Source organism: Xiphophorus couchianus, chromosome 24 (assembly GCF_001444195.1).
Source record: "Xiphophorus couchianus chromosome 24, X_couchianus-1.0, whole genome shotgun sequence".
Taxonomy (NCBI): domain Eukaryota; kingdom Metazoa; phylum Chordata; class Actinopteri; order Cyprinodontiformes; family Poeciliidae; genus Xiphophorus; species Xiphophorus couchianus.
In genome coordinates this window covers 17380206-17407029 of record NC_040251.1, presented here as the reverse complement: position 1 = coordinate 17407029, position 26824 = coordinate 17380206, and the positions used below count along the sequence as shown (strand labels likewise).

At 41.2% G+C, this 26824-nt stretch overlaps 1 protein-coding gene across 3 annotated transcripts; it reads left to right on the top strand.

Moving 5' to 3' along the window:
* The first annotated feature begins 1442 nt into the window (after positions 1-1442).
* On the top strand, positions 1443-26741 carry mbd5 (methyl-CpG binding domain protein 5). 3 transcript variants are annotated; one of them, XM_028011410.1, is made up of 10 exons: positions 1443-1529; positions 8305-8873; positions 10841-10943; positions 11826-11997; positions 12981-15323; positions 19554-19753; positions 20323-21408; positions 22195-22268; positions 22358-22430; positions 23667-26741. In XM_028011410.1, exons 2-10 carry the CDS (start codon positions 8761-8763, stop codon positions 23727-23729), a joined length of 4227 nt encoding a protein of 1408 aa, XP_027867211.1. In that variant the 5' UTR covers positions 1443-1529; positions 8305-8760; the 3' UTR covers positions 23730-26741. The 3 variants fall into 3 exon arrangements, with proteins under 3 accessions (XP_027867211.1, XP_027867209.1, XP_027867210.1); XM_028011408.1 differs by having other exon boundaries at positions 20320-21408; XM_028011409.1 differs by having other exon boundaries at positions 1465-1627; positions 20320-21408.
* The last annotated feature ends 83 nt before the right edge of the window (positions 26742-26824 follow it).

The following is a 26824-nucleotide window of genomic DNA, read 5'->3' as shown; positions in this document are numbered from 1 at the left end:
TTACATGTTGTATGAAGATGATTTACAGCTAAATTAAAAATAAAAGTAATATTAAGCAGTGAAAAAATTGTGAATGTTATTTTTCTTGTATTTTTCTAATATATCTTAGAAAAAATTCACATTATATTTATAAGTTATTGTTTTTATTAAAATGTATGAATCTGACATTCCTCTGACTTTGATAAAACTGGTTCAGATTTTCACTCCTCCTCAGTGAAGATAAATCTCTGGTTATACTGTGGCTTTAAGTTGATGGATGAAATAAGCAGAATAAACTAGCAGATATCTCAGAAATCACCTGCTTCACTGAGCGCCTGTTTATTCTGTCACATTATGGTAAAATACGACCTTCTGCTGACATACTTAGCTTCCTGTCTGCCCTTATATAAACACATGAAGAGGTTTTTTAAAACCGCGGCCGAACTCGTTTATGGTTTCCTCAGGTTTGACCTTCAGAGCTGCAGCCTCTTCACAGCCGAAGGCCTCATTTTCAAGCTTTCATGGGTTTTATTGATCCTGTTTGAGAGTCTGTTTTGGGTTCAGTGTCAGTTTTTTAGATTTGCACATTTATTCTGGACTCTTGTTTACAATTTAGCTGCAGATAATGAGCAACACTAAAACGCAGGATAATAAAATCTTTTTGTGAAATAAATCAAATCATTAATTACTCATTCTGGGGGATTTTTTTTTTCTTTGGGAAGCTTTGGGTAATTTTGTTATTTTTTCCAGACCGTAATATTTTGGGGGAAAATTCTCTTTTATTGTGTTTAAATAAATGATCTGTTGATTTTTGTTTTATTTTCTTGGTGTTTTGTCAGATTAGAGATCCTTTAGAATGCATCTGCTTGTCCTGATGTTTTTCTTTTGCTCAAACCAAACATTTTCTGACTTGTGTTTTCTGTATTGTGATTTTTATTATGCCTAAATTTTGATTCTGATTTCAGTTTTTCTTTTGTGTTTAGAAATGTTTACTAAAAGTTGCATTTGCAATGAAATGTTTCTGTATTTTTGAATTGTGTTGTCAAATATCGATTATTATGAAAGGTTCAGTTATTTTAGATAATTTGTCTCAAAAAATATAATAATAATTTTGCCTTTGTGGCTCTAAATTGATGTTCTAAAATGTTCATTTCTGCATTTTAAAAGTGTTGATTTGTGTAACTTCTCATATTCTTATATGATATCTGTGCTTTTTTGCTTTTGTTTTGCAAAAGTTGCTATTGTTTTCTCTGTTAAATTTGAGCTATGGCTGTATTTTGGTCTTTCTGAGTGGAGTGAAACACTGTGGATTGTGTTTTTTATGGGTTTCGTGTCTGTGACTCATCCCAGCCACTCCTCCACCTGTTTTATCCCTAACTTTGCAGCTTCAGCCCCACACATCTCTTGCATGCCATGCAGCGCTCCGGAGTAAAACGTGCATCACCTCTCTCCCATCTGCTGGCAGCCCGTGCCGGCGCATGCGCAGCTCGGCTCTCCATCATCTCCAGTATTCCAGTGTAGGAGCAGCAGCAGCAGCAGAGAACTAATGGGTAGGCTTCTTATTCTTATTTTTCTCCTCATCTGAAGCGCCTCCTCGCTCCTTTCTGTCACTCTTTCAGCGGAGGGATGCACTCGCCGGGGTGTCCGGGTATGAACGGTCGGTATTCGGCCTGCTTTGCCGCAGACAGGAGCGTTACAGAGCCTGAAAAGCGTCTCTCTCTTCATCTGCAAACGCAACGGGTTAGCACGGCTGTTAGCCAGCAGGCTAAGCTAGCCATGCTAACTCGGCCTGGCCCTGGCCTCTCCTTGCCCCCATTTGGCTCGAAACCTAACTGGGGCTTTGCTAAAATATTTCCACTTCGATAATTTGTAAATCGGAACCCGGGCTGTGGGTGCTGGACGTGCCCGAATCCGGTTCCGGTTCGCAGAATAAAAAGCCAACGGTTGTTAGCTTGAGCTGGACTCTCCGTCTAGTGCATTTTCCTTACAACAAGCTAGCAGGCTAACGGCTAGCTCAGTGTTGGCTCCAGAGCATCAGAGAGCCCTCTGACTGGTCCCAGTCCGCCTCTCTGACACCGAACCGGGTTCAGCGAGGCCGAACAGCCGCTAAAGCAGCGCCATAAAGCAGGTTTCCGCTGTTCAGCCCGGGTCAACAGGCTAATTATCTCACCTTTAGGCTTGTTTTGATGATGTCCAACCGTCTGTCAGGTCCAGATTTTAGGGGGAACTGCTGTCATTTAGCCAACTGTTAAAGCTGTCAGGGTTGCCTTTAATTTAATGTGTCACTGAGCCAGCTTGGGTTGGATAAATGTTCATAAATACTGGATATAATCTACACATTTCTGTTATTGTAAGGTCATGAGGATCTCCCTATGTAACCTGGAAAATCAGATAATTACCGTCTAATTAACCTGAAAAGGATCATTAGTATTCCTACAAGGTTTGTTGGTCTTTTTTTGAAAAGAAAATATGTGTGAAAACAAACTATTTAATGTTGCACAATTTTAAGAAATCTTTAAATGATCCCAAATCTTTGTCGTCCATGATGTGGTGAAACCAAAATTCACATGTTGTTTAATTAGCATTAAAACTTGTAAAATGTTGTAACCAAAAGGAGAAAATTCATTAAAGAACAATTTAAAATAGATTTTGTGATTTATGGATTGTAGTAAAGTTTCACTTGTTTTAACCCTTAAAACATGCATCATTTTGAAAGCATTTCACACTATAAGGGAAGTAGAATTTGAAATGATTTATTTTTATTTGATATTTTAGGGCTCAGAGGTTTACAATAAAGAAATATAGAATAGAAATAAAGTAGTTAGTCATCTGTTAATGGGTTGGTAATCGCGGATTCGAATATTTACGAGCGGCACTCCAAATTATTTGCGTAATATCAGTCTGTTTATGGTTTTTTACGTAAAGCGTTTCTAAAATATTCAAAAGAAAATATAGATTAGGAAATATAGGTGCAATGCCACTTGACATGCTGCTGGCTGGTCATTGAAAAGCAACCAATCCAGGAGCACCATTTATTTTCCTTGGCCCTGATTGGCTGAATCCTCCATGCGGAGATGAGGAAGATTGTAGATATGAACTTCTTCTGAATTCAAGCGCATTGACGTTTTATTTTCCGTTCAATTGTTTCTTAAATCCCATTTAATTAAATTGTAATCATCCTTAATATAAAATAAATAAAGCAGCGACAGATTATTCTCTTAAGACAACAACAAGGATTTGATTTATTTCCACAGATTTCCAATTTCATTGCATTCCGGACAATGTTTGGCTTAATTAAGAATTTCTTCTGTATTTGAACTAAAAACTGTTGGTTTTTGAAATTCTGTACATTTTGATGTAAATAAAGCACTGTTAGCCTGACTTTAAGTCCAGCATGTTTTTAAAAAGGTATTCTGGATATGCATAAATCATCAGAAATTCCCAGAACCTCACCTTGGTGTAGCAAGTTAAATCTGTATTTAAAAGGATTTTGCAGCTTAATGGGAGTAAAAATTGCCAGCCGCCTGTTTAAATTAAAGGTATTTTCCTCTCTGTGAAGCTTTTGGTTAATTTACTGTGTATTCAGTATAAAACAAATGGTATCATCTCATTAAATTCCTTCCAGATGATACTGATATCATGTGTGTAGTTGCAGAATCTTAAAGTTTCTTCTACATTCTGGAGTAATTTATTTAAAGTACGTAAAAATGAAGATGCTAAACAAAAGTGTCTGTCTTTGTAGAAAGTGCTAAAAATAGTCATATGAGTGTGGTTGATCTGCAAAAACACATCATTTTAAAATACAATTGACAATTTTAGGGTTAAATATTGAAAAAAAAAAGTAAACATTATGTTATGTTTTAACGGTGAAAATCTATAATTTTGTGTGGCAAACTTGACTTCTTGTCTGAATAAAGGTCACTATGCAACTTTACACATTTTAATTTGAAAGAGAAATAAAAAAACTTTTCAGGGGCGTGCCGTGGTGGCGTAGCGGTTAGCGCCACCCATATTTGGAGGCCTTGAGTCCTCGACCCGGCCGTCGCAGGTTTGACTCCTGGACCCTACGATATTTGCCGCATGTCTTCCCCCCTCTCCTACCCCTTTCCTGTCAGCCTACTGTCATATAAGGGACACCAGAGCCCACAAAAGACCCCTTGGAGGGGTAAAAAACCTCAATAATACAAAATCATCTATTTTGGTTGAAAAGCAAAAGAGCCTCTTAGAAAATGCAATTTTCTGCCAATATGTCCCTTAATTTATGTTAAAATCATTGAACAGAAGATGAAGATTTATATCAATAAATAAAACATCCAACATCTCTATTTCTTTTTTCTTTTATTAATGGATTAACATAACTGTACATTGATCAGTTTGCTTCAGTCTGGTGCATTTTTATCCAACCGTTTGTTTATTTTACTCTTACCTATTAGCAGCTGAAAGATGGGACAGTTTGCCATAAAGTTTGGACTTCCTGTGAGTTAAAGCTTCTTTATTCTAATTAGTTAATTAGATATAAACACAGCGATGCTTTAAAGCATCACTGACTGGTCAGATATTCCAAATCCTATCAGATCAGTCTCTCTGTCTGATTTTATTTCTATATTTCCATAAACTGCTGCCCTTAATGGACCACAAATCCAGTTACTCTGCCATATTTAGCTGAACTTCTCTCTTATTTGATCTGATTTCTGACCTGAAATCTGACCTGACCAGACAGTCTTGTTGTTTTTTGTCCTAAATAGCATAGTTTTGGACAAATAAAAGTTTGCTTTTTGAATAGAGGAACTGCTCATAGAGTAAAAAGGACATTTTTGTGATTTCTTTTTAGGACCGCTTTCATATTTAGTAACATCACCTTGTTTGTTTTCCTTGTTATTAACTGATGGGATCAAATGATTTTAAAACATGCGTTTACTAAGAGTTTACCAAGTAGTATGTATGTTAAATCTTACCTTAGCTGATTTATTCAGCTTCTAAAATATATGCATGCTTTCACTTTGGTCTCAGCCTCCACTAATTACTTAAATTAGCACCAACTTTCTCCTTCGTTCCGTCTCGGTCTCTTAAAACCAAAAAGATGGAGCGAAGAAAAGCAACAGCAGAACTTTCTTCTTCAGTGTTTCACATCTTAAAATGAATGTTGGGAACTGAGAAATCTGGAAAGTAGAGTTTGAGGATAAAAAAAATCAATTTGAGTAAGAATCGTGGTTTTTATTTGTAAAGATTTAGAATCGATTTTCATAAGTTTGTGGCCATTTTTATGCAGAAATGTTTCAACTACAAGAAAACTTGCTAAGCCTGGTGGTTGGGTGTCATTCATCCAGCGGCCTGTCGGGTTTTTGAGTTAAAAAATGTTTAAAGTTGACAGGAAATTAAAAAATGTCAAATTTTTATGTCAAAAATGCAAACGTTTTAAAAAGGTTTAGCCTGGTGGGGGCACAAGTAAAGCCCGGTGGCCCTCCAGGCTGATAATACACTGGAGGAAACCCTGAACTAGTTCACTTCCACTGTCACGAATGATGCGCATTTGTCCACTTCTTCATTAAATAACTACAAATGGTTAAAATCTCCTGGTTGGAAATTGCAAAACAGAACTAACTCCATCTACACATTTAATATCTAAAATTGAATAAATTTGACACAGTAATGTCTCCATTTGTCGGTAAATCATGAGAATCCTTTGCAAACTTAGTAGAAACCTTATAATTGGCTGACAATCAGTTGATTGGGAACCCAGCGCCAGGACGGAAAGACAACAGCAACGAAGAGGCAACCGTTGCTGCTCATCGGTCTGGTAGAGGTTGCTTTGCTCTGACGTCTCGTTTTGATATTCTTAGCAGCGTTTTGCTGCCTGCAAGGCCATTTTGATGCAAACAGTTGTTTTTCCTGTTTTTCACCCTGATGCATTTTGGTTGTTTGCCTTCTCTTCCTCCGGTGGGTAATATCACAGAGCTTAAAATCTGACGTCTCTCCATTATAAATCACTGATGCAGCCTTTAGAGCCCCCAGCAGCAGTGAATCACACTTCTTGTCTCTCAAGTGCTACCTTCATTGCCTCTGCGTCCATGTTGTGTGCATCAGGTAGCTTCAGCCGGGCTGCGGTTTCAGAGCGTTAATGCTCGGTGAAAACAGGAGCAGCTTCCCCACCTGCATCACAGGAAGCTGTTAGAAAAGCTTCAGATGTCACAATCTGGGGAAAAAAGCTCAATTATGTGTGAACCTTTGCTGCTCTGGCTGGTTTAGTCCTGAGTCACTGTCTACTGGGGACAGCGCAGGTAAAACCGGCCGCAGCGAGGGAGTCACTTCCTGTTTCACTTCCCAGATTATCAGTGGAGGACGTGGAGTCTTTGGAAAACGATCTGTTGTTCCAGACTTTATTCCTTTTCCTATTATTTTCCCAATTTCCTTAAATCCGCCCTTCGTCTTCACTTTTCTTTTATTCCTAATTTCCTTCCTTCCTTCTTTATTACTCTTTTCATTCATTCCTTCTCGTTTCAACCTTATTTTATTCCTTATTTTTTTCCTTCATTCATTTTCACTCCTTCATTCCTAATTTTCTTTCCTCATTCCTTTCTTCTTCTTTCTTTCCTTCCATTTTCACCATTATTTTATTCTTTAGTTCCTTTTATCCTTCCTTCTTTCTCACTCATCAGTTTTTCCTTCCTTTTCACTTTTGTTTTATTCCGTATTGTCTTATTCATCTTCGCTTATATTTCTAATTTCTTTCCTTCATTCCTTCCTTTTTCACTCTTACTTTATTCCTTATTTCCTTCCTTCTGTCATTCATCCTTGTTCCCTTCCTTCCTTCTCCATTCTTCCTTTGTCCTTTCCCTCCCTCCTACATCCTTCCTTCACTCTTTCTTGTCTTTCCTTCCTTCTTTTTTCTGCCATTCTTTCATTCTCCCCTCCTCCCTCCCCTTCCTTGTGTCCTACCTCTTCCTCCTTTCCTTCCTTCAGGTTAATCCTTCTCGCTCTCTGCTGTAAACTCCCAGTGAACTTGTATCTTTGTGTTTTAAAATCTGCAGAGAACTCTGGGAAGTTGTGTGAATGTTCAGGTCCTGCTAAAGGCCTCGCAGTGTTTAATCTGACATGTTGCAGGTTTAGAAATAACTGGAGTTTTTCCCCGTTTGCATGGAAGCAGTTAGCAGAGAGCTGCTTTGCCTGAGGTAAAGATAACACCTGCTGAGACGCTTTGTGTAATTTCTAATCAAAATGTCTTCGGTTTATATCCGTTCTCTTTTCTTTTCTGACGCAACCCAATAAAAAAGCTGATAACCGAAACATTTGTCAGACATCCTCGCGCTGCAGCAGGCTCTTGTTGGAGAGGTAATTTCTTCTCAATAGAAATGATGTGCTTTTTGTTACGTTTGTCTTTGCCAAACATGGAGCTCTGGGAAATTAGATTTTAATGATGTGGCCGTTTCACTTATACGATTCCACAGCCGTCTCCTGAGATGATTGCTGCAGCGCTCTGCCTGATAAACAGCTGCCCCTTTCCCCGTGCTCACCTCCCCGCCTCTGTGGGAACATCTCTGGGTTTGTTTCAGCAGCTAAAGGCCTGTTATGAGTCAGCAGCACCACCAGCTGAGAGGAGACTCTGCTTGCAGCTCCAATTGGCGAGCGGCGAAAACGTGTGATTAATTGAAGGTATTAGATGCACCAATCAGTCGCTTTGATCGGTGACTAGGGAGGGGAATCGAGAACCGGTTCTCAATAGTTCAGGTACTTGCTTAACCATTCCCCTTATCAGTTCACGCTCTGTGTTTTGCTTAGAAAATGTCCAAGCAAAATATTATTATGTCAGCCGATTTATCAGCACCTTTTTCCATAATTTTTGGAGATTGGTGATACTTGCATATGAAACCGATCTCATCTACCTCAGCAAAAACCATTCTTTCTCTAATTACCCAGTTATGAATCCCAAAGAAAATTAATACGGAATTGGCGCAAGTTGATTATGTTCCTTATGCCCATGTTATATCTGCGGCTGCAGCTAACAATTGTTTTAGTAATCGATTATTGTGGCATTGAATATGATAGATTGGCAATTTCAGTTTAGGGCTGCAACTATTAATCAATTATTCAATTATTTATTGAAATTATTATCAACTGATTTAGTAATAGATTGATCTTCTGCTGGAGTCTTCAGACTTGGTAAAGGCCACTAATATCAACATATCTGTCTGCTGTTTGTAGAAAGTTGTGAACTGTTCCAAGCTAATTTGGTTTTACTGTTTTGTTTTCACGGTGACCTCAGATTGATGAGGAACTGGATCATTTTTTAGGTTTTGACTCTAACTGTCTGTCTTCTCCTCCTCTCAGGAGTCATGGGGAAACCACTACCCAACAGTGATTGGGAACCAAAATCCTGAAAAGGTTTCTGATGGTGTTTTTCCTGGGAAATGGACAAGTGTTGAGAATTTAAGAATAGAGGACTTTACTTTGGAAGAACTCGGCAGTCCCGATCCCCGCCCTCTCCCTTCTAGCCAATCGGATGGCTCCGAATGACAGGATACAGTAATGGATGTGGTCACGCCGTTCAGCGCTGTAGCCAGAATGCAGCTCAGAGGGTAGGGTCAGCTGTGAGCCCGCCTCACCCTACCCTCCCACCTCCCCGTTAGCTCCGCCAGAGAGCCGCCCCTTGACCCCCACTTCCAGGCAGCAAACCTTCCCTCCCAACACCGACCCCTCCACCACGGCTTCGGAAGACGGAACATGACGCTGGTTCATGTCTGATACGTACACCTCTGAGGCGTCGAGCGTAAAACCAGTGGAGCAATGAATGGCGGAAAGGACTGTGAGGCGGGAGATGAGAGGCAGGCCGTCCCTGTCCAGGTCCCCATTGGCTGGCAGCGCAAGGCGGAGCACGGCGGAGGCGTCGTGTATGTGAGGTAAGGACATGTCCAGAAAGGTGCCGTGTCTTACATGCTGTTGATGTCCTGTTTCCTGATGGAAGAACAATCTGGTCACTCAGGTCACCATCCATCCAACCATTGGTCTATCACTCATCCAGCCATTCGTGTTATCTTTCATCCAACCCTTCATCCATCTATTGGTCTGGCATTCAACCATTCATCCATTGGTGTGTCAATGGTTGGATGCATGGATTCAAGCTTGGTTTACAGTCTAACTATCCAACCATTGGTCTATCATCTATTGTGTTTTTTCCAGGATCCATAATTAAATTCTTATTGCTGAGATATTGACCAGAGTTAATATCTCTGCAATATCAATATTTATGCTGAAGATCGTGAAATCATGTCAATTACAGAATCCAGATGACTTTTGATTTTTGAGAAGTGTTGTATTCAATATAAGGATTAGTCCTAACTCATTTCTAAGTTATTGTCTCTTGAACTGCAAAAGATCCTGCATTTGAAATAAAACTATAACTTTTCCCATTTGTATCTTTCAAATTCTTGAGCATCAAGAACTAGCGCGTCCTGACTGAAGTATTTTACAGTCTTGATGAGCGCTGCTTAAAGCAATAGGAGGGATGTAAACAGGAGGCTTGAGGGTCGGTGGTGTGAATCAGAAAGCCCCCAGCAGGTGTGTTTACTGTCCACACACGGTCAGAGCTGCTATGATTGATCGGCTCTGCAGGAAACCGACACAAACACAGCGACGTTTAGATGCTGCTGCTCCCTGCGTTGAGTCATGCACGTCCCCTCTGCTGCTCCGCTGATGCTGCAGTGTCTGCAATCTCCCCAGCATATTGTATTTATGGGACGCTGAGCGACTTATTGATACAGAAGAACTGCAGCCTACATGTTTGCATAAATGCTAAATGTCTAGGAGAAACCAACCATTCATGAAGAAAACTCCTTTTATCCCATATTTCAAAGCCTCCTCAGATCAATGCACCAATGATGTTACATTTCTGTGCCTGTCAGAGGGGTGGCTCAGATAATCGTTCCCATCAGCTCTGACCATAAAGTGTGCAAAGTCTGCACTTTTCATCATGATGTAATGGGACATCCCACTTCAGACTTGCTCTACCTCCATGAGTTCAGACAGAGTTCAGAACTCGCTCTTTGATCATGAGACATGAAAATCTGGCCACAAAAAGTCCAATTTCCTGTTGGTACTCTGATCAGATGAGCCTAAAGTTGAACTTTGTGGCCATAATAATGGTGCATATGGAGGAAAGCTCCATATGCACCATCCACATGGTAGTGCCGGTGTTATGTTGTGAGATTGAAAGTAAAAGAAAAGCAGAAGGGCGAAATAAGAGCATAATATTTTTACTAGGTTGTCTGCACATCCTGAAAATGTCTTAAATTCATTAGAAAATATGAGAGTTGGCTTTAAATACGTTAATCACATGCCTTAAATTTTGTCGTAGCAGGACTACTTAATCTCTTATATTCTATGTAGTTAAACTTTCTCTTGGTATTTTTCTGTCAGGCAAAAGTTTACGTTCTTTGACTTGAGGCAGTTGAGGCTAATGCTAACTAACTGCTAATAAACCCTTGCTAATTAGCTAGCTTTCCTTCTTCACTACTGGCTCTCTTCTGTTACAAACCCATACAATGTTACCTCCTATTGCAAAAAAAGCTTGGCACTACTACAATATAAAATATGCAGTCTCCTTTTGTAAATTGCTGTCAAGATAATGTCTTAAATTGCATTTATAAAGGTTTTTAAAAAGTCTTACATTTGAGTTGGTGAAACCTGCAGAAATTTGTTTATAATCATAACCTTGATCAGAGAATGAAGCTCATCTTTCTGACCAATAATGTCTTCTAAAATGTTCTGACAAAGCTGTTAAGTTTATCTCTATTTAAAAGTGAATTGTCATTCTACTATTACTATGAGCGTTGAGTTAACCCCTCCCCCTCCTGTTGCTGTCTTCCAGTCCCAGCGGCTCGCTGCTGTCCAGCGTGGAGCAGGTGAAGACCTACCTGCTCACAGATGGAACCTGTAAATGTGGCCTGGAGTGTCCGCTCATCCTCCACAAGGTAATGCTGCTGCTCCTGGCTCATGTGACATCCTTCAGAAAAAAAAACATGGAATTTTAGTTTATTTTTTCCAGACTTAGAGATTGAGTCTTTGTCATTCATTGTTTCTTCCTCCTCTCCTTGCTTCCTCATGCCATCTTCCTTTTCTCCTTTCCTTTTTTCCTCCAATCCTATTTTTTGTTTATGCTATGAATATTAGGATTTTTCTTACCTTGAGCGAGCTCTTTTAAAAAAAACTTTTTTTGTAATTTTCTTTTCTATCTAAATCCATCCCTTTAAAAATGTTATAACCGTTTCATCACTTCACTGTGTGATTGACAAAGGAATGGACATCTAGACAGATGGATGTATTGTTGGTCAGTCGGTTTGTCTGTAGCGGACAAACGATTCATTTTCCCATTTGTGAGTTTGTCTTCAGAGTGCAGCTCTAATTTTTAAACAGATTATATCTTCAAGGTCTCTCTGCTTCCCTACAGCGGAGTAATTCCTACACGCTCCAGTCTGTCATTCTCCCTCAGTTGGAGGACAGTGATGGTTCTTCTTTTAATTCTTGCCTCATTAGTCGCCCTCTTGTGTTTTCAATAGCTAGCATTGATGCCAGCTCTGCCATGTTGGTCCACTTCAGCTGTTGGAGAACTTTGCACAGCTGCAACACACTTTTCCAACCTCTTTATGAGCTGAACACAGAACCACTGGTTGTCCAGCAAACGACCATCTGTTCTTGTAAAGACTGATTTTTATATCACTTGATGCTTGTGTCCAGTGTACTTGAAGAAGGTTGGCTATCAGTGATTTATTTATGGGTTTTGCTTAGATAGAAGTTCTGAATAAAAACATGGCTTTCAGGATGCATAATAAGATCATATGTCTGTTTGTTGTCAGGTGTTCAACTTCGACCCAGGGGCGGCTGTCAAACAGAGGACGGCGGAGGATGTGAAAACAGACGAAGACGTGACCAAACTCTGCATTCACAAGAGGAAGCTCCTGGCTGTGGCCACGCTTCACAAGAGCATGGAGACACACCCGCCTCTGGCACTGACTAGCCCAGGAGGAGGTACATGGACACGGAAATACAGTTCTTACAACCTTGGTGTATTATACAAGCCAGGGTAGCAATCTGGCTTGAATTGTAATTGCTTTATGGCATGCTTTTAGTTGACATCGCCCAGCTGCTGAAGCTTTTCAGCTTGTTTATTGGCCTTGAACTACTGCAGCCCTTTGCTATTTGAACCATTCAAATAACTTTGACTTCTGCTATTTATAAATTTTGTATTTGGTAGGAAATATTTTAAATTATCAAACAATTTTTCACATCCTAAAGACACCTTGGGGTCTTTGAAGGCTAAATACTTCACTTCAAAACTTCATTCAAAGTTGAAACAAGTCCTGACTCACTTTCATAAAGGTCAATGTTTTCTAAAATGCTACTCTTAGCATGTTAGCATGGATGCTGATGTTTGAATAATGTCTATTACTAGCCTATCCACAATTTCATGTTTGCTATTATTAACTATCATGTTAATATTAACATTTCAAATGTCCTAAATATTGTTATTGTTGGCATATTGGCTAATATGAACTAAACTCTATTCGTGGTCAGTATTGATTCACTTATTTGCTGATTATTTTTTTTCATGACAGATCTAAAGTATTCCAAAGAAAACGCAGTTTGAGCAGCCGAAATACCTAGCTTCAATGCTATTAGACACACTATTGGCTGGAACTTGCAGCTATAGAATAGAATATACATTATTGATCTCCAAGAGGAAATTGCTTATTTGTTGAAAGCTACCCCATCTTAGGTATAGATAGCTATACCTTTAATTTAAGATATAAAAGGTATTAAATAACTTTCTACAATCTGGGACTATATCAAACTGCCCAGCCTCTGCTGTTCATTGTGCTTGTACATCACTAGAAAAGCATTTACAGAGTAATTGCAATGCCTGCTAGTTTTACTGACATGTGAGAGAAGTAGACATTTTTCCTGATGATTTGGTTTTAAATAACTTGGAAATTATTTGTTTCCCTTTCTAGGTACATCATCTGCAGTTGCTGTGCATTCTACAACTCAACGAGCAATAAGGACTAAAGCCCACGATGGGTTGCCCAATGCTGTTGGCCCTGAGTGCAAGAACCCGTTCAAAATGATAATGGTGGCCGGACAGCAGCAACAGCAGAGGTTGTTTCCACCTCAGGAGGCGGTTGGAGGCCCGCAGCCTGAGCTTTACTCTGGATACTCCCGGGCACAGAGGCTACCGAGCGGGGATCCTGGAACTAAATCTCCATATCGGGTGGGGTATGGAGGCATGTTGAGCCCATCTTCCTCCAGTGCTAAACTGTATGGAGATGGCTCTCAGTCTCCCAACACAGACACTCTGGGCAGCCCTGAGGGATTTCATAGGACCAATCCTTGTGGCTTTCCAGGAGCCGGTAGTCCCGGTTCAGTATCCATCCATGGGAACCCTAGGACTCCTCTTTCCCCACCCAGAGTAATGCTTCATGGCTCTCCTGCAGGCCAGCCATCCTGCGCCATGACAGGAAGGACTAGCACGCCCCTCTCCCCTACGGCCACTGCCAAAAGCCCTGTCATGAACATGAACATGCCCCGGGGGAACTTCCCACCCGGCATGGATCTGCCTCGAGCAGCATTTCATCATAAATCTCAGCCCCCTCTGCATTCTGTACCTCCCCCGCCATCTATACCACCACCCTGTGCTCTTCAGAAAAGGCAGTTGACCTCTGAAAAAGACCCCTTAGGCATTCTGGATCCCATCCCTAGCAAGCCAGTTTGCCAGCCCCCAAACCATGCCCCCAACCTGCCCAACTTCCAGCCCAACATCCACTCTCAGGTACAAATGATGAATGTAAACATCCCCCCTCCTGCCATCGTTCCCCTGCCAAGCAACTTACCTTTACCCACAGTGAAGCCTGGACCTGTGGGCCATGGTGGCAATGTGCAAAGGACTCAACAGAGCGGTCCTTCCTCCTCCATGTCCCCCTCGCCTGTCACTTCCCCTGTTCACATGGGTGGACCGGTTCTGGGGCGAATCGAGGCCTCGCCTCATCGCTCACGTTCCTCCTCCACCTCCTCCGAACACGGGAGCTTTGCAATGCCCTCGGGTCACCAGGCCCCATGTGCCACCATGAAGGTTCCCCCTCGTTCTCCCAGGTCGGCTATGGGGTCTCCCCGGCCAGCCATGCCCTCAAGCCCATCCACCAACAAAACCGACCCACTTCACCAGTATAAAGACTCCCAGCTGTTGCCTGGAATGGGAAACCCAGTCGGCACCCATCAGCACAGCAACTCCATGTACTCCCCCACCTCTTCCTCCTCTTCGTCCTCTCTGGCAACTTCCAGCACTTCCCAGAAGGGCCACCCTGGTCTCCTTGGGATGCCCCTCAACCAGATTCTGAACCAACAGAATGCCGTTTCCTTCCCAGCCAGCAGCCTCCTCTCAGCCGCAGCCAAAGCACAGCTAGCAAATCAAAACAAACTCGGCCCTGCTGGCAACAGCACTCCCGGCATGGCTGCTGGTGGTGCGGTCGGCATGCCGGCAATGGGGGCGGCCGGCGGAGGTAACGGTGGGGGTGTCGGCCCTCGAAGCATGGAGGGACACAGCACTTTAAATCCCATGCTCCCGCCAAACTCCACCATGCTGCTAAACACTCCAGAAGGTCAGAGTGGCCGGGCGGCGCTGCGAGACAAACTCATGGCCCAGCAGAGGGATCCCACACGGAAACGTAAGCAGTCGTCCGGCAACGCTGGGAACCACGACAGTGGCAACAACATGGTCTTCAACATGCTCAACAAGCAGGGCATGGGTGGACCCCACATACAGGGGGCCAGCGCTACAGAGCAGCTGCGTAAAGTGGGCCGGATGGGGAACCTGCACCCCAACGCCTCCATGGCTCAGCTGCTGCAATCCATGAGCTGCCACAGTTCCCACAACATGGCGGGGAACAGCCACCGCCCTGGGCTCAGTTCCGGCTCACACGGAGCGGCGCCGCTTCACTACAATGACAGTGCGGGCATGCAGCAGAACCTCCTTGTCCAGCAGAGGTTGCGGCCTCCAGGAGATCCCATCCAGCACTGCCAGAACCTGGACCTGTCAGGGGGCCACCTGGTCCCCCGTCCAGGACAGTACCCCGACATGATGGCCCAGATGCAGGCTCAGTCCATGAACACCTGCGGTCCTATGGGGCCAGGCGGCGGACCGATCGCACCGGACGGCATGCCGCTTGTACGCCCCAACCCTAACCCACCACCACTGTCTCATCCGGGTCCGCACCCTTCACAGCTCCACAGTATGAGGAGGACGAGCATCGTGCTGCACGGAGGGGGCGATGGAGGCTGCAACCAGTCGGTCTCTGATGCAGGTGAGACTTTGCACAACTGTGAAGCAGCTGTCTAAATTAAAATCAGGTTGGATGTGATGTTGTTCTAAATGTCAAATGGCTAAAAAACAGTGAATGATATTTATTGGGTTGAGTTGCTGACAAATGAACTTTTCAGGAAGTCTCTACGGGTGTTTTCACGCCTCGTGGTCCAGTAGACTTGATTCAATTGGGGACCAATCTGCCATATTTGTTATGTATTCTCAGCTGGTGTGATCCTCTGAAACAAAGCTACTAATTGAAAAACCTGTTTACCTCCTCACCTGTGGGGGCGCTGCACCAAGAATTAAAACACTGAGCACAACTTTCTTTTTCACAAAATGTAAAGAAAAATGGAGTTGTTTTAGATTTAGTGGTTGTTTGTCTTCGGTAAAAGATCATGAGCCATTTCTAGTGCTAGACACGCATGTTTGTTTTTACCCAGAATGCCCTGCGCAATAGTCCACTTCCTGTTTTATGAATATGAATTTATCTTTTGTAACTGTTTACATCCATCACCACCATGATTTGTAATCACTTACCTCGTGAACTAACTAACTAATGTGTGGTTTTAATTCCCTTTCTAATTTAATGGAAACACTACAGTTGTGATATTGGTTTTACAACATTAGCAGGATAACGAGAATGTATCTTTGAGGAACACCATGAGTAATTTTGACTTGGATTGGACAAATTCGGTCTGTCAAGGGTTTAGATGGTACTTAATGCATGAAATAAACTTTAAACCAAAAGACAAATTGAACTTTTTAACCCTGACATTTCCTCAAATGTCTTGTAAACGTGGAGAAAACCCTCTTTGCTGCCAATCCTCCTACTGTTTTCTCTGGCTTGATGAAGCATTGGTTTCTATGGTTATGAGTGAAGTAAAACCAAAGGATTTGGGTGATAGGCCCCGAGTCAAGATGATCCGACTCCTTCAGCTTGTCAAAGCTAACTAGTGGGCCCCTCATCTTTAGCTGCCCACTAATTGTCAGTCAGCCAGTGTTTCTCTCTGTTTTATTTGTATTCTAACGTCAGTGAATGGCGTGCAAAGATAGAAATGGGATCTGCATCACGCTTTAAAGGAAGCAACCCAGATAGGGAGCTGTAAAGAGCTTCTCCCAGAAAGCTGGTCACTATAGTAACGATAGACCCTGAATAGAGGCCAGAGTGAAGCCTTTGATGACAGTTTAGGTCGGTGTGCCTGATTTTGTAGGTCTGCTTGTGTATCACAGAGTGTGTTCTTCTGTTTATTTGTATGCACATGGATGACTTGCAGTGTGACTGTATTTGTCAGATCTCGTTTCTGTTTCCCTCCCTGCAGTCGAACTGGAATCGTTTTATATATTCGATTTGCGTTTTTGTGTTTTATCATAGAAATATGACCGAGGTCTGCTCCAGGCCACCTGCTCTTATCACCAGCTATTCTGTTTTTCTGACACGTGAATTCATTGAAATTCAGGCTTGTTGGTGGAGCCTGATGTTTTTCATCACTGGGGATTTTTTAAATTTTCAGCATCCTCAGTGTAGCTGCTGAAACGGATGTTTGAGGTTGAAGTTAATTGGTCATCACAGAAGCATAGTCAGCAGTTTTTAAAAACTCTATAACCACTTGGGTTGACCTTTCTTCTGTCCCAATTTCAGTTTCTCCATTTTAAATCATTATACTTTAATAATCTCTAATCTATACTTTAGATTAGAGATTATTTCATTGCTTGTTTTTAGTGGTGTGATCAACACTAATGGTATGATAACTTAAAATAAGCATGATCGTTTTTATTAGAGATGTTCCCCTTTAATATGGTTGAAAACCCAGCATTTGGAAAAACACTGCAAACTAGTTAGTTTGCATTACCTTCCCCTTTTGCCTGTTTTCCCTGTCTTAAGCTGATGACATAGACTCTGTAATCCATTTTAATTATTGTTGTTTTGGATGTTTTGTTTGTTTATTCTGTAAATTGTATATGTTTTTCATTTGAGTGTGTATACTTGCATTAATAAGCCATTATTATTACTACTACACTGGTTCAAAAATGGTCTCCAAATGACAACATTAGTGTTTATTGCAATTATTTCTGGAACTATTTATTGTCCAGCAAAATTTATCTGGACAGGCCAAGGTGTGACCAACTGTTGACAAGGTTTAGCTTGACACTCCACATTTCTACAGGACGTTTTCAAAGTTACGATCAAAGTTACAAAGTTCAAAGATCAACCTTATTGAAAGCTGAGTGGGCATAATAGCAATTTGCACTGATGGTTAAATAACCTAAAAAAATAACAGATTAAAAACATAAGATATCTTTATTGTTGAGTTTGCCTATTTTAACGGCAGAAAGGGTTTGTGAATTCAAATCACTGCATATTTTGTTGATTAATTGTGACTTAATTAGCACAGGACCTCCAGAGGGGACTGTACTCTCACCATGCCTTTTCACTCTGGACGTTGAAGATTTCCAGTACTTGTCCGACTTCTGTCATCTACAGAAATACTCAGATAAATAGGGTTAGAAGTTGGGGTTAGTTAATTTAAAAAAAATTTAAAATCAGAAATATCGGACATAATAGCAATATTAATATCGGATATCAATGTCGGTCCAGATTTCCATTCCTAGCAGAAAACGTTACTTTTCCAGACGTGAATTAGGTGCTGATACAGCTTTACAATGGGCCCCATTAGCTAGTCTGAGCATGGACTGCTGGTTTTGTGTTTATTCTAGGCTTAAACCCTGGATTAATATTTCCACTTTGTGGCAGATGTCATGTTTGGCAGAGTTTCCCATTCTTCTGCATTTAAAAGCCTTTAAGAGTCGTAGAAACTGAGCTAGACGGTGGCGTCTGAGATGTAGCTTTGAACCATCTGTTTCCATACAGCTGCTGCGTTTGTACCCCCCCACTCACTGCCACTCACTCTGTCGCCATTAACAAATACTCAAAAGTTCATTGTAAACTCCCCCGGACCCCCTGTATCCAGTTGACCGCCGCCCCCATCCCCCTGCAGTCTAAAACTGCTCCACCCGACCCCCTTAACCCACCACCCCCCCCCCCAACGAGCTTCCTGGCTGCGGACAGCACCACCAATCATCACTCGGTTTCCATGGCAGCGTCCCCCAGCAACAGCCGTCACTATATCATAGCAGTAGCGGATGATGTGGGGAGGACGGGGGAGGGGGTCAGCCGAGTTGGAGAAAAGAGGAAGGGGGGGCGGTGAGGAAGAAAAGAGAGCACACACAGCTGCCCTTCAGCGGCGCAGCATCGCACCAGCTGCTCCAGTCGCCGCTCGACCATGTTCACACCCACAAAAACACGTCGGGCCTTCGAGATTCTGTATCTGCCTCGGCTTTGTCTGTGCACTTCTCCCTTTATTCATTGATACATCTGTGGCCTCCGTGTACTTTGTCCATGCGCCGTCCTTGGATGCTTTCGCTAACAAGTCTGGCTGTACTGTTCATCTGGCAGCTTGTCCATCTGTTGGTTTGGGCTGCAACAGATTGTTGATGTGCAACTTTTCCCTTTTGTGAGTCTCGACTCAGAAGCATTGATTCATTTATTTTTTCTGGTGGAATCACCAGTTTAGAGAAGAGCGATAAAGTGACTAAAACTAAAGTGCAGTGGAAGGGAAACCAATTTAATTTGCTTTATCATTAAGCCAAATGGAACATATTTAAAAGACACTCATCTAGGTTTCATGTTGTAGTACTTGGATTATTAAGCCTTTAAATTACAGTTTTAACTCCTATAAAACCAGGAGATTTATCAGTTTGTTGCTCAGACTGATATTTTTGAATACCTCCAGCATTTTTGTGATTTATTTATTGTTTTCCGATTAAAATAATTGATTTTGTGGTGCTTCTTTTTCCCTCAATAGACCTCTTCCAAAATCTACGTATAAAATAGGAGAAAAAATAACAAGCAGACAGATTAGACACACAAACAGAACTTAAATAGTTAGATTTTTATAACTCGCCATATCACGTAACAGCAGTTTTGTAGAAGTAACAAATACTGCCACCTGCAGGTGGGAGTTAGCATCACTTACAAAATGCGGGGATCTGTTTTTGGATGAAATCACTTAATCGCGGAAAACTGGAGTAACTAACCAGAGCTAAAACACACAGTGAGCTTAGAGAAGCAACATTTCTGTTACTTCACAGAGAGATTATTCACTAAAACATTAAAGCTAATGTGAACTGGGGTCTGTTGATGAATCGTAACCCCTCTCTGGTTTTTCAGGCATTGGTATGGGCACCATGCAGCCTCATGTGAACGCTGGTGGAGCTCAGATGTACCAACAGCAGGTCCACCAGCGAATGCCACAGGCGGTTTCCTCTCACCCAGCCTACCAGGGCCAGCAGCACATCTCTGACAACCAACACTACAAAGATGGCGGCAGCAACGGCAGCTCCATGGCCTGCCTCTATCCGAACTACCAGGTAGATTTTGGTTCTGTTATTTTTCTTTTACAGTTAATGGTTTATTAGATTAAAATTTCTTCCAAATGATTAAATAATAGCTTCCGCTGCGAACTTGTTTAAGTATTGTAGTTTGGCCTCCATCCATCAGAGGGCACTGCTGATGCAGAAAACCAAATCTGATTTGACTAAAAACTTATTTTTTTAAACACAGACAGAAATATACTGAATTACAAATTAATTTGACAACTCTGCTCCAGTACAGCAAACTTAAATACACCAATAGCTGCACAAGTTTGACTAAAAATGTAAAATCAACTTTAATTTATGCAAGTAGGAGCAGAACAGCCAATGAAAAATAAATAATAAACAGACAAAAACAATATGTAAAAAAAATAAACTGCAACAAACTTTCTTTCAAATGTTTCAGAAAGTTCAATTAGAAAGGCACAAAGCATAGAATTAGACTCAATAGATCTGACTTTATTTATCAGGCAAATTCTCTTCTGAGCCATATCCAATACAGATATTGATATGGTATCGGTTCATCTCTAATCTCTAATCATGTTGTTTGTGTGTCTCCTCAGCAGGGAATGTTGCCCCACCCTCAGTTTGCGGAGGGGCAGCAAAGCGAGGGGCTCCAGGCAGGCTCTGAGCGGGGCGCCGGCGGCGGGCCGGAGGTGGTGGACGCTATCTACAGAGCGGTAGTGGACGCCGCCAGTAAGGGCATGCATGTCACCATCACCACCACGGTGAGCGGGACCACGCAGGCCAGCCCGGTGCCCGCCCTCAGTGCCATGAGTGCCTTCACTGCCAACGTGGGGGAACCCGTCAACCTCCCCCAGGCGGTCAGCGCCGTCCTGCACGGGCACCAGGACGGAGACCGGCCGCGGCAGGCCAGGTCAGGGCGCGGACAGAAGAACATGGATGCTGGGAAGAGCACTCCAGACGGTCCAGAACCCAACGACTACTTCCGCTCCCCCGGCCGAGGAACGCCAAGAGGGCAGTGGGACGGAGAGGCGCCACACGGCGGAGGCTTTGAGGCGCAGAGCAACAACGCCTGGGGAGGGGAGGAGTTCCTGGAGTGCTCTACCCAGGTGAGAAGTAGTCCTCTGATGGAGAGGCCTGCCAGCCTGGCCCCGGCGCCGCCCTGCCCCGCCGAGGGCTCCAACGACCACAGCCTGGCCCTTCCCCACGACAAAACCTTCTTCGACCGGTTCAACAACTGCAACCGGACCCCCGCCAACTACAAGGAGCGTCTGGAACAAACGGTGGAGCGGTGCGCCCACATCAACGGCGCCACGCCTCATTTCAACGCCAGGGCTTACGGGGAAGTCCTGGGCCCCCCGCGACAGGAGCTGACGGGGGACGACCAGTCGCCGGGTTCCTCCACCAGCCTGGAAGGGCCCCTGGCCACGCCCAAAGACTACAGCCACTACAATGGTCACTTCAACGGCATGGCGCCCAGCCCCTCAGACACCAAGAGCCTGAGCAGCGAGGAGGACCTGCGGCAGCCCGACTCGCCCTCGTCCGAGCTCCTCCACTACCGCTCCAGAACCTTCAACATGGGGGAGCTGGTCTGGGGCCAGCTGAAGGGCTTCCCCCCCTGGCCCGCCAAGCTGGCCGGTGACGATCAGGTGCACTGCGCTGCAATGCAGCTGCGAGAGCAGGCCAAGGTGAGGCGCTGCGTCCCACAACTTCCTTCACATGTTTACTGAAACGATTAACCAGGATAAATTGATTATTGAATAACTGTCAACTAATTTAGTAAACGATTAATATTTGGAGTAGACAGACTCAAAAAAAGGCCGTCTGCTGAAAGAACATATTGAAAAACTACATACACTTTGCATTTAAGATTAAAAAATACATCTGTAAATGTTTTACCCAGAAATGTTGGCTTCATCTGGTTCAAATGATGTAAAAAATAAATTCTGATACTAAACATCTTTTGCTCAATCATTAATCAATTAAAATCAATATTGAATTGATAAATCAAGCAGAAAGGGCTGAGCTCTTCACATGTTGTTGCATATTTTCTCATTTAAAAAAGTATATTTTGATGTATTTCTAATAGTATGTAGAAAAGGCTTAAATGAAAAATCTTCAGAATATGGCAATTTTTTATCTGATTAATCGTCACAATAATATTTAGTTTCACCTGGCTCAAATTCTGAAAAAATAAAATACTGTATTTTTTATAAACATTTATAAAAACTAAAAAATTTTAAGCACCCTTTGTTCACTTATTAATCTGTTAATTCAAAAAATAATCACTAGATTTTGGCCAATACATTTTTTATTTAAAAAAAAGGAATTGAATTATTTGTTTGCATCTTTTACTGAATTTCTAATATTGTATAAAAAAGGCTTAAATCCAATTTAGTCAGAATAATTGATTACTAATATAGTTAGGAATTGCAGCCCTTATCTGACCTAATGTTTGACCTTTGACCCTGCAGGTGGAGCCGGAGAAACTAAAAACACTAACCCACGACTTGGAGGCACTTGACCGAGCCGCCAAGAGAGGCCTGAAGTAAGAAGCTCCTCAGACATTACAGTGAACGTTAAGCTCTGGTGTTGTTGGTTTCCATGGTAATGATAAAATAAACTGTTTTCCTGCAGACCCAAACTGAACAACCCCCTGCAAGTTGCTCTCCATGAGGCCATGAGCGAGCTCGACAAAATGTCAGGCACAGTGAGTATCTTAAACCGACTTCTTCAGTTTTTATACACATACGTGTTTCAGGTCATCAATTAAGTGTTAAAATATAACAATTTAACTGTTTTGAAATGAGAATTTTGTTTATTGAGGGGAAAATCTTTCGGCACCAACCTGAACCTTTTTAAATTAGCTACAACCTGACTGCATGAAGCAACAAAGATCACCCATCATGCTCTCATCTAAAGAGATTCACTGGCGTTTCCGTTCCAAAATGTTGCCAATATTTTACTAATCTTAAAAAACATTTTTACAGTTGCAGTGTTTCTATTAATCAAGAAACACAATTAAAATCACAAATAAATAAGTTCGTTCACTCAATAAGTCGTTAAAAAACAAGCCGTGACATCGTCCTCACAGGCCTGTCGCAATAAATCAATTAACTGCAAAACTAAAACAAGCAATTATTTTATGCAAATAATTTCCATTTGGTTGGTTTATTGCTTTTCTCTTTTTTTCCCATCAAAAACTGAATGATAAAACTCTTCATTCTGGTGCTTTGGTCTCAACTATCCCTTTTTTTAAGGACAACTTTGTTTACAGAGATTTCATAGTTAATTTTATTTGTTGTTCCTGTTGTTTTGTTTATTTATTTTGGATAATGTCTTCCAGTTCCAGTGTTAAATACTCGTCAGAATATGAAGCTTATATATCTTTGAGAACGTGTTCTTGCATTATTATTACCATTATTTTGCTTGAAAATAGACTGAAAACAACAATAATAATATTGTTTATCGCAATTTTCTTCTGGGACAATTTATCATTAAACAAAATTTGTTTTTGTGACATACATCCTCCAATCACTTCCTATCGCCGACTTTATTTTTTCTGACAGTAGTAACATCTGGTTGTTGATCACGACTCGTGTGAAGCAAAAAAAAACAAAACTTCAATTTCAGTTTTGCAGAAAAATCTTATTGAAAAACTAGGTTTTTTTAAATTGACACATTTTTATGAAGCTAATTTATTTATGCTCATTCCCTTTTGCGTTGTTAAAAAGACAGGGTGACCCAACAGGTCACAGTCAACAATAGTCACTGCATTGTTTGACAACTTAGTGACTTTCCAGACAAAAAAGAATCTGTATCAGGCTTTTTAAAGCTCGCTAATCGTCCAGAAACCTGCAGTCGGTGCACCACAGTCCAGACATTTCATGACAGAGATGCTGTGTCTTGTATAAAATGCGTCTCTAACATTTTCCCTCGTCTCCAGCTCCCATCTAGGGAACGTCAGCTGATGCTTCCCAAGCCCAAGAGGAGGAAAATATCCAGATAACATTGAATGTGTCCGGCCCAAGAACGTCCTGACGGGGCGGTCTGAGCTCTTCAACAGGTGCTACACATGGACTTTCAGTGGTACAAACCTTGTCCCAACTTGACTCTGACTGACCACAGAAGGTGCTGGAAACTCCAATCACCAATACAGTTTTAACTGTAGAGAGAAAAATAAGAAAAATACAAAAAAAAAACATTAAAAACAGTTGCAATTTGTCTACAGTTCACTGAATTAACTATTTTTTTCTAGTATAAGATAGTAAAATAAACAAAAAAAGCTACAAGCATTACCTTACATATTTAAGAAAAATAGACAGTCCAAATATTTCTGATACATTTTCAATATGTATATAGATAATCCTGAAATTTCCTGCTATTAAGAATTGTATGTAAATATTGTACAATGTCATGTACAAGCATACCTAATGCACATTTTATCTTTTATTGTACAAAAACAAAGCAGTAGAAGTGTACCAATGTCTTGGTTTCTATTCAGACGTGCGGCTGCTTCAGGCCGCATGCGTAGGACGAATAAGATGACAGCCTAAAGCTTTTATATGATCAACCGTACGTCGTGCTGTTTTCCTTCTTTTCTTCAGTCCAGGATCGGCCGAGTGTTTGTTTAGAAACAAAACAGAATGAACTTTACCAGCAGAAAGTGTTCCGTGTTTATTTTCCTCCACCAGCTTCATCCAGGACAGGAAAACCATCATGTTTACGAATCCGGTGAGGCGCTTTTTAGAAGGAATAATCCACCTGAAGGCAACGGTAAAGCTTCATTTCTCTCAAACGGTTTCAGTTTCACAAGTTTGGGTGGATTTTTCCTTTGAGATTTCCGCCGTCGTCTCGGATTCGATTGTTCTCATGCTTGTGTGTACAGTATTTTAGTTTCTTTTGCCACAACTATAGCTTTAGGTGGACTAACCAACCTCAGAGTTTAGATCATGAAAGGAAACACTAACTTGACGGAAGCATTTTTCTTATTTAGAGGCCTTTTTGTTTCTGTTTTTTGTTGCTTGTTGATGTAAATTATTTATGTACAGTACTCCATATTTATTTTAAGCTTTACAAATATGCTAGATGGCAATAATGCTACCAAGAGTTGAGAACTAAAGCCTTATATGTGTATATGTATGTTTTTTTTCTGTTCTGTTTGTTTTTTAACAGGTGAACAATAGATCATGTGTCCCGTTTTTATTTAAGAAGTTTGGCGCTCAGATTTCTCATTTTGTTACACGTTGTGTCATGGGGTGTTTTGCTATAAAAACCATGTTATTTATGAATATTAACCTCTTAAAATGCAGACATGGAGGTATTAAATGCAGTTTTAACACTACTATACTGACAGTATCGGAAACGCTGCATCAAACTGCTGCTCCTCCTGATCAATAACCTGAAATCGCTACCGAATGATCAAGTGCAATAAACCAAGCGATGGATCAACAGCATCTTCTGCGACCGTTAGTGCTCTGCTTGCTTTCCTCTCATCTGCTTACTTTCCTTTTCTATCAAACTTCTCTTTACTCTGTAGTTTTGTAGACACTCCACACTTGTTACAACTTGAGATGTTTCTTCTGACCAAAGCAGTTCCAGCGCTAATCACGAAAATCGTCTCTTTTTAAAACAAATATTGAATTCTCATCCGGTTAAACGATCACAGTGGCTGTTTGTGACTCTTCCCTCCAACCTGATGTCCTAATTTCAACCAATTGAACTTATAAAGGCTGTTAAACAGCAGTTTAAAAACACTGTTTCAAGCAGGGTTTATAAATACCTGCTGGTGAAGATTTTATAGATATTTCTATAAACAGGAGTTATAAACACCAAAAGCTCAGCAAACAGGAATTATGAAATTTCACTCTGGATTTATAAACATCTTGATAGAATTGACAAAACAGACAAACATTGCTGCAAAAATGATTTGCATTCTCAGTTTCAAGCAGGATTTATAAACACTAGTTGTAGATTTCAGCCTGCTCAGAAACAGCGAGTCATTTTAACATCTACTGCTGAAATGTAAAGATTTAACAACTGGGAACAGGAGTTACAGGCAATGTTTTGATAAACATCACAGCAAACAGGATTTATAAAGACAAGAGATTTGATATTTATAAATTCTAGCATCACTTATAAAGAGTTAAACTCACTAGCTGGGATATTAAGAGTTTATAAATGAAATTACATGCAGTGTTTATAAACTGTTATAAATTCAGCTTAAAATACACAACAAAAAAACAGAACAACATATTTTTAGTACTGGAATAATCCCCATTTTAAAAAATACTTATCGTTTTATTGATACACTACAAAATAACATATCCGTATCCAGACAATAAAATATTAAGCTCTACAAGAAAAGGAACTTTCACTAATTTTTCCAGCCATTTTATTTTTTCTTTGCTTGAAGAAGTTAGTTTGTATTTTATTTTATTTTATTATAGGTCACTCACTACTGCCTGATTCAAATCTTCCCCCTGTCCTCTTCTAAACACATGAACTCTTTCGGTAAAGTTCATTCTGCCCTGATTTTGTGTTTTATTTTATTATTTTTTGTGTGCAATGTCAGGAACCCATGTTCTGCCACGTCCACGTTCTTCGTGGTCAAACATAGGAAACATTTTTCGCCTGTGATTCTGTGTTGAGGTGCGAGTGTCATTTTTTATTTCCCCAGTGTTTTTTTCCTCTTCTGTCAGTATTTTCTTTCTCTTCGGCTTGTAATTAAGTATATATTTTCTCACTAATATATACTTTACAAAAAGAATAGACCTGCGTGAAGTACCATGTACACTTGGTTGCTCTTGTTTATTTCTTTCCTTTCTGCATTAATGTGGGTTAGGAATAGTGTGTCAGAGTCCATTATTTTCAGATTGTTTGAACTTTTTTTTTTTTTAATGGTTTGATGTAAGCAGCATTTTTTTGTAAATATTGTGAAACATTACAGGTCATGCAGTGATGTAACATTTTGAATAATGTTGCACAGATGTTTAAGATATTAAAACCATGTTCACTCTTACTTGAATGTTGTGGATTTTATTGTATTTTTCCCAAATTGGATTCTTTTGCAGCCGAATAAAACGCGTTTTTGGTTTTACACTG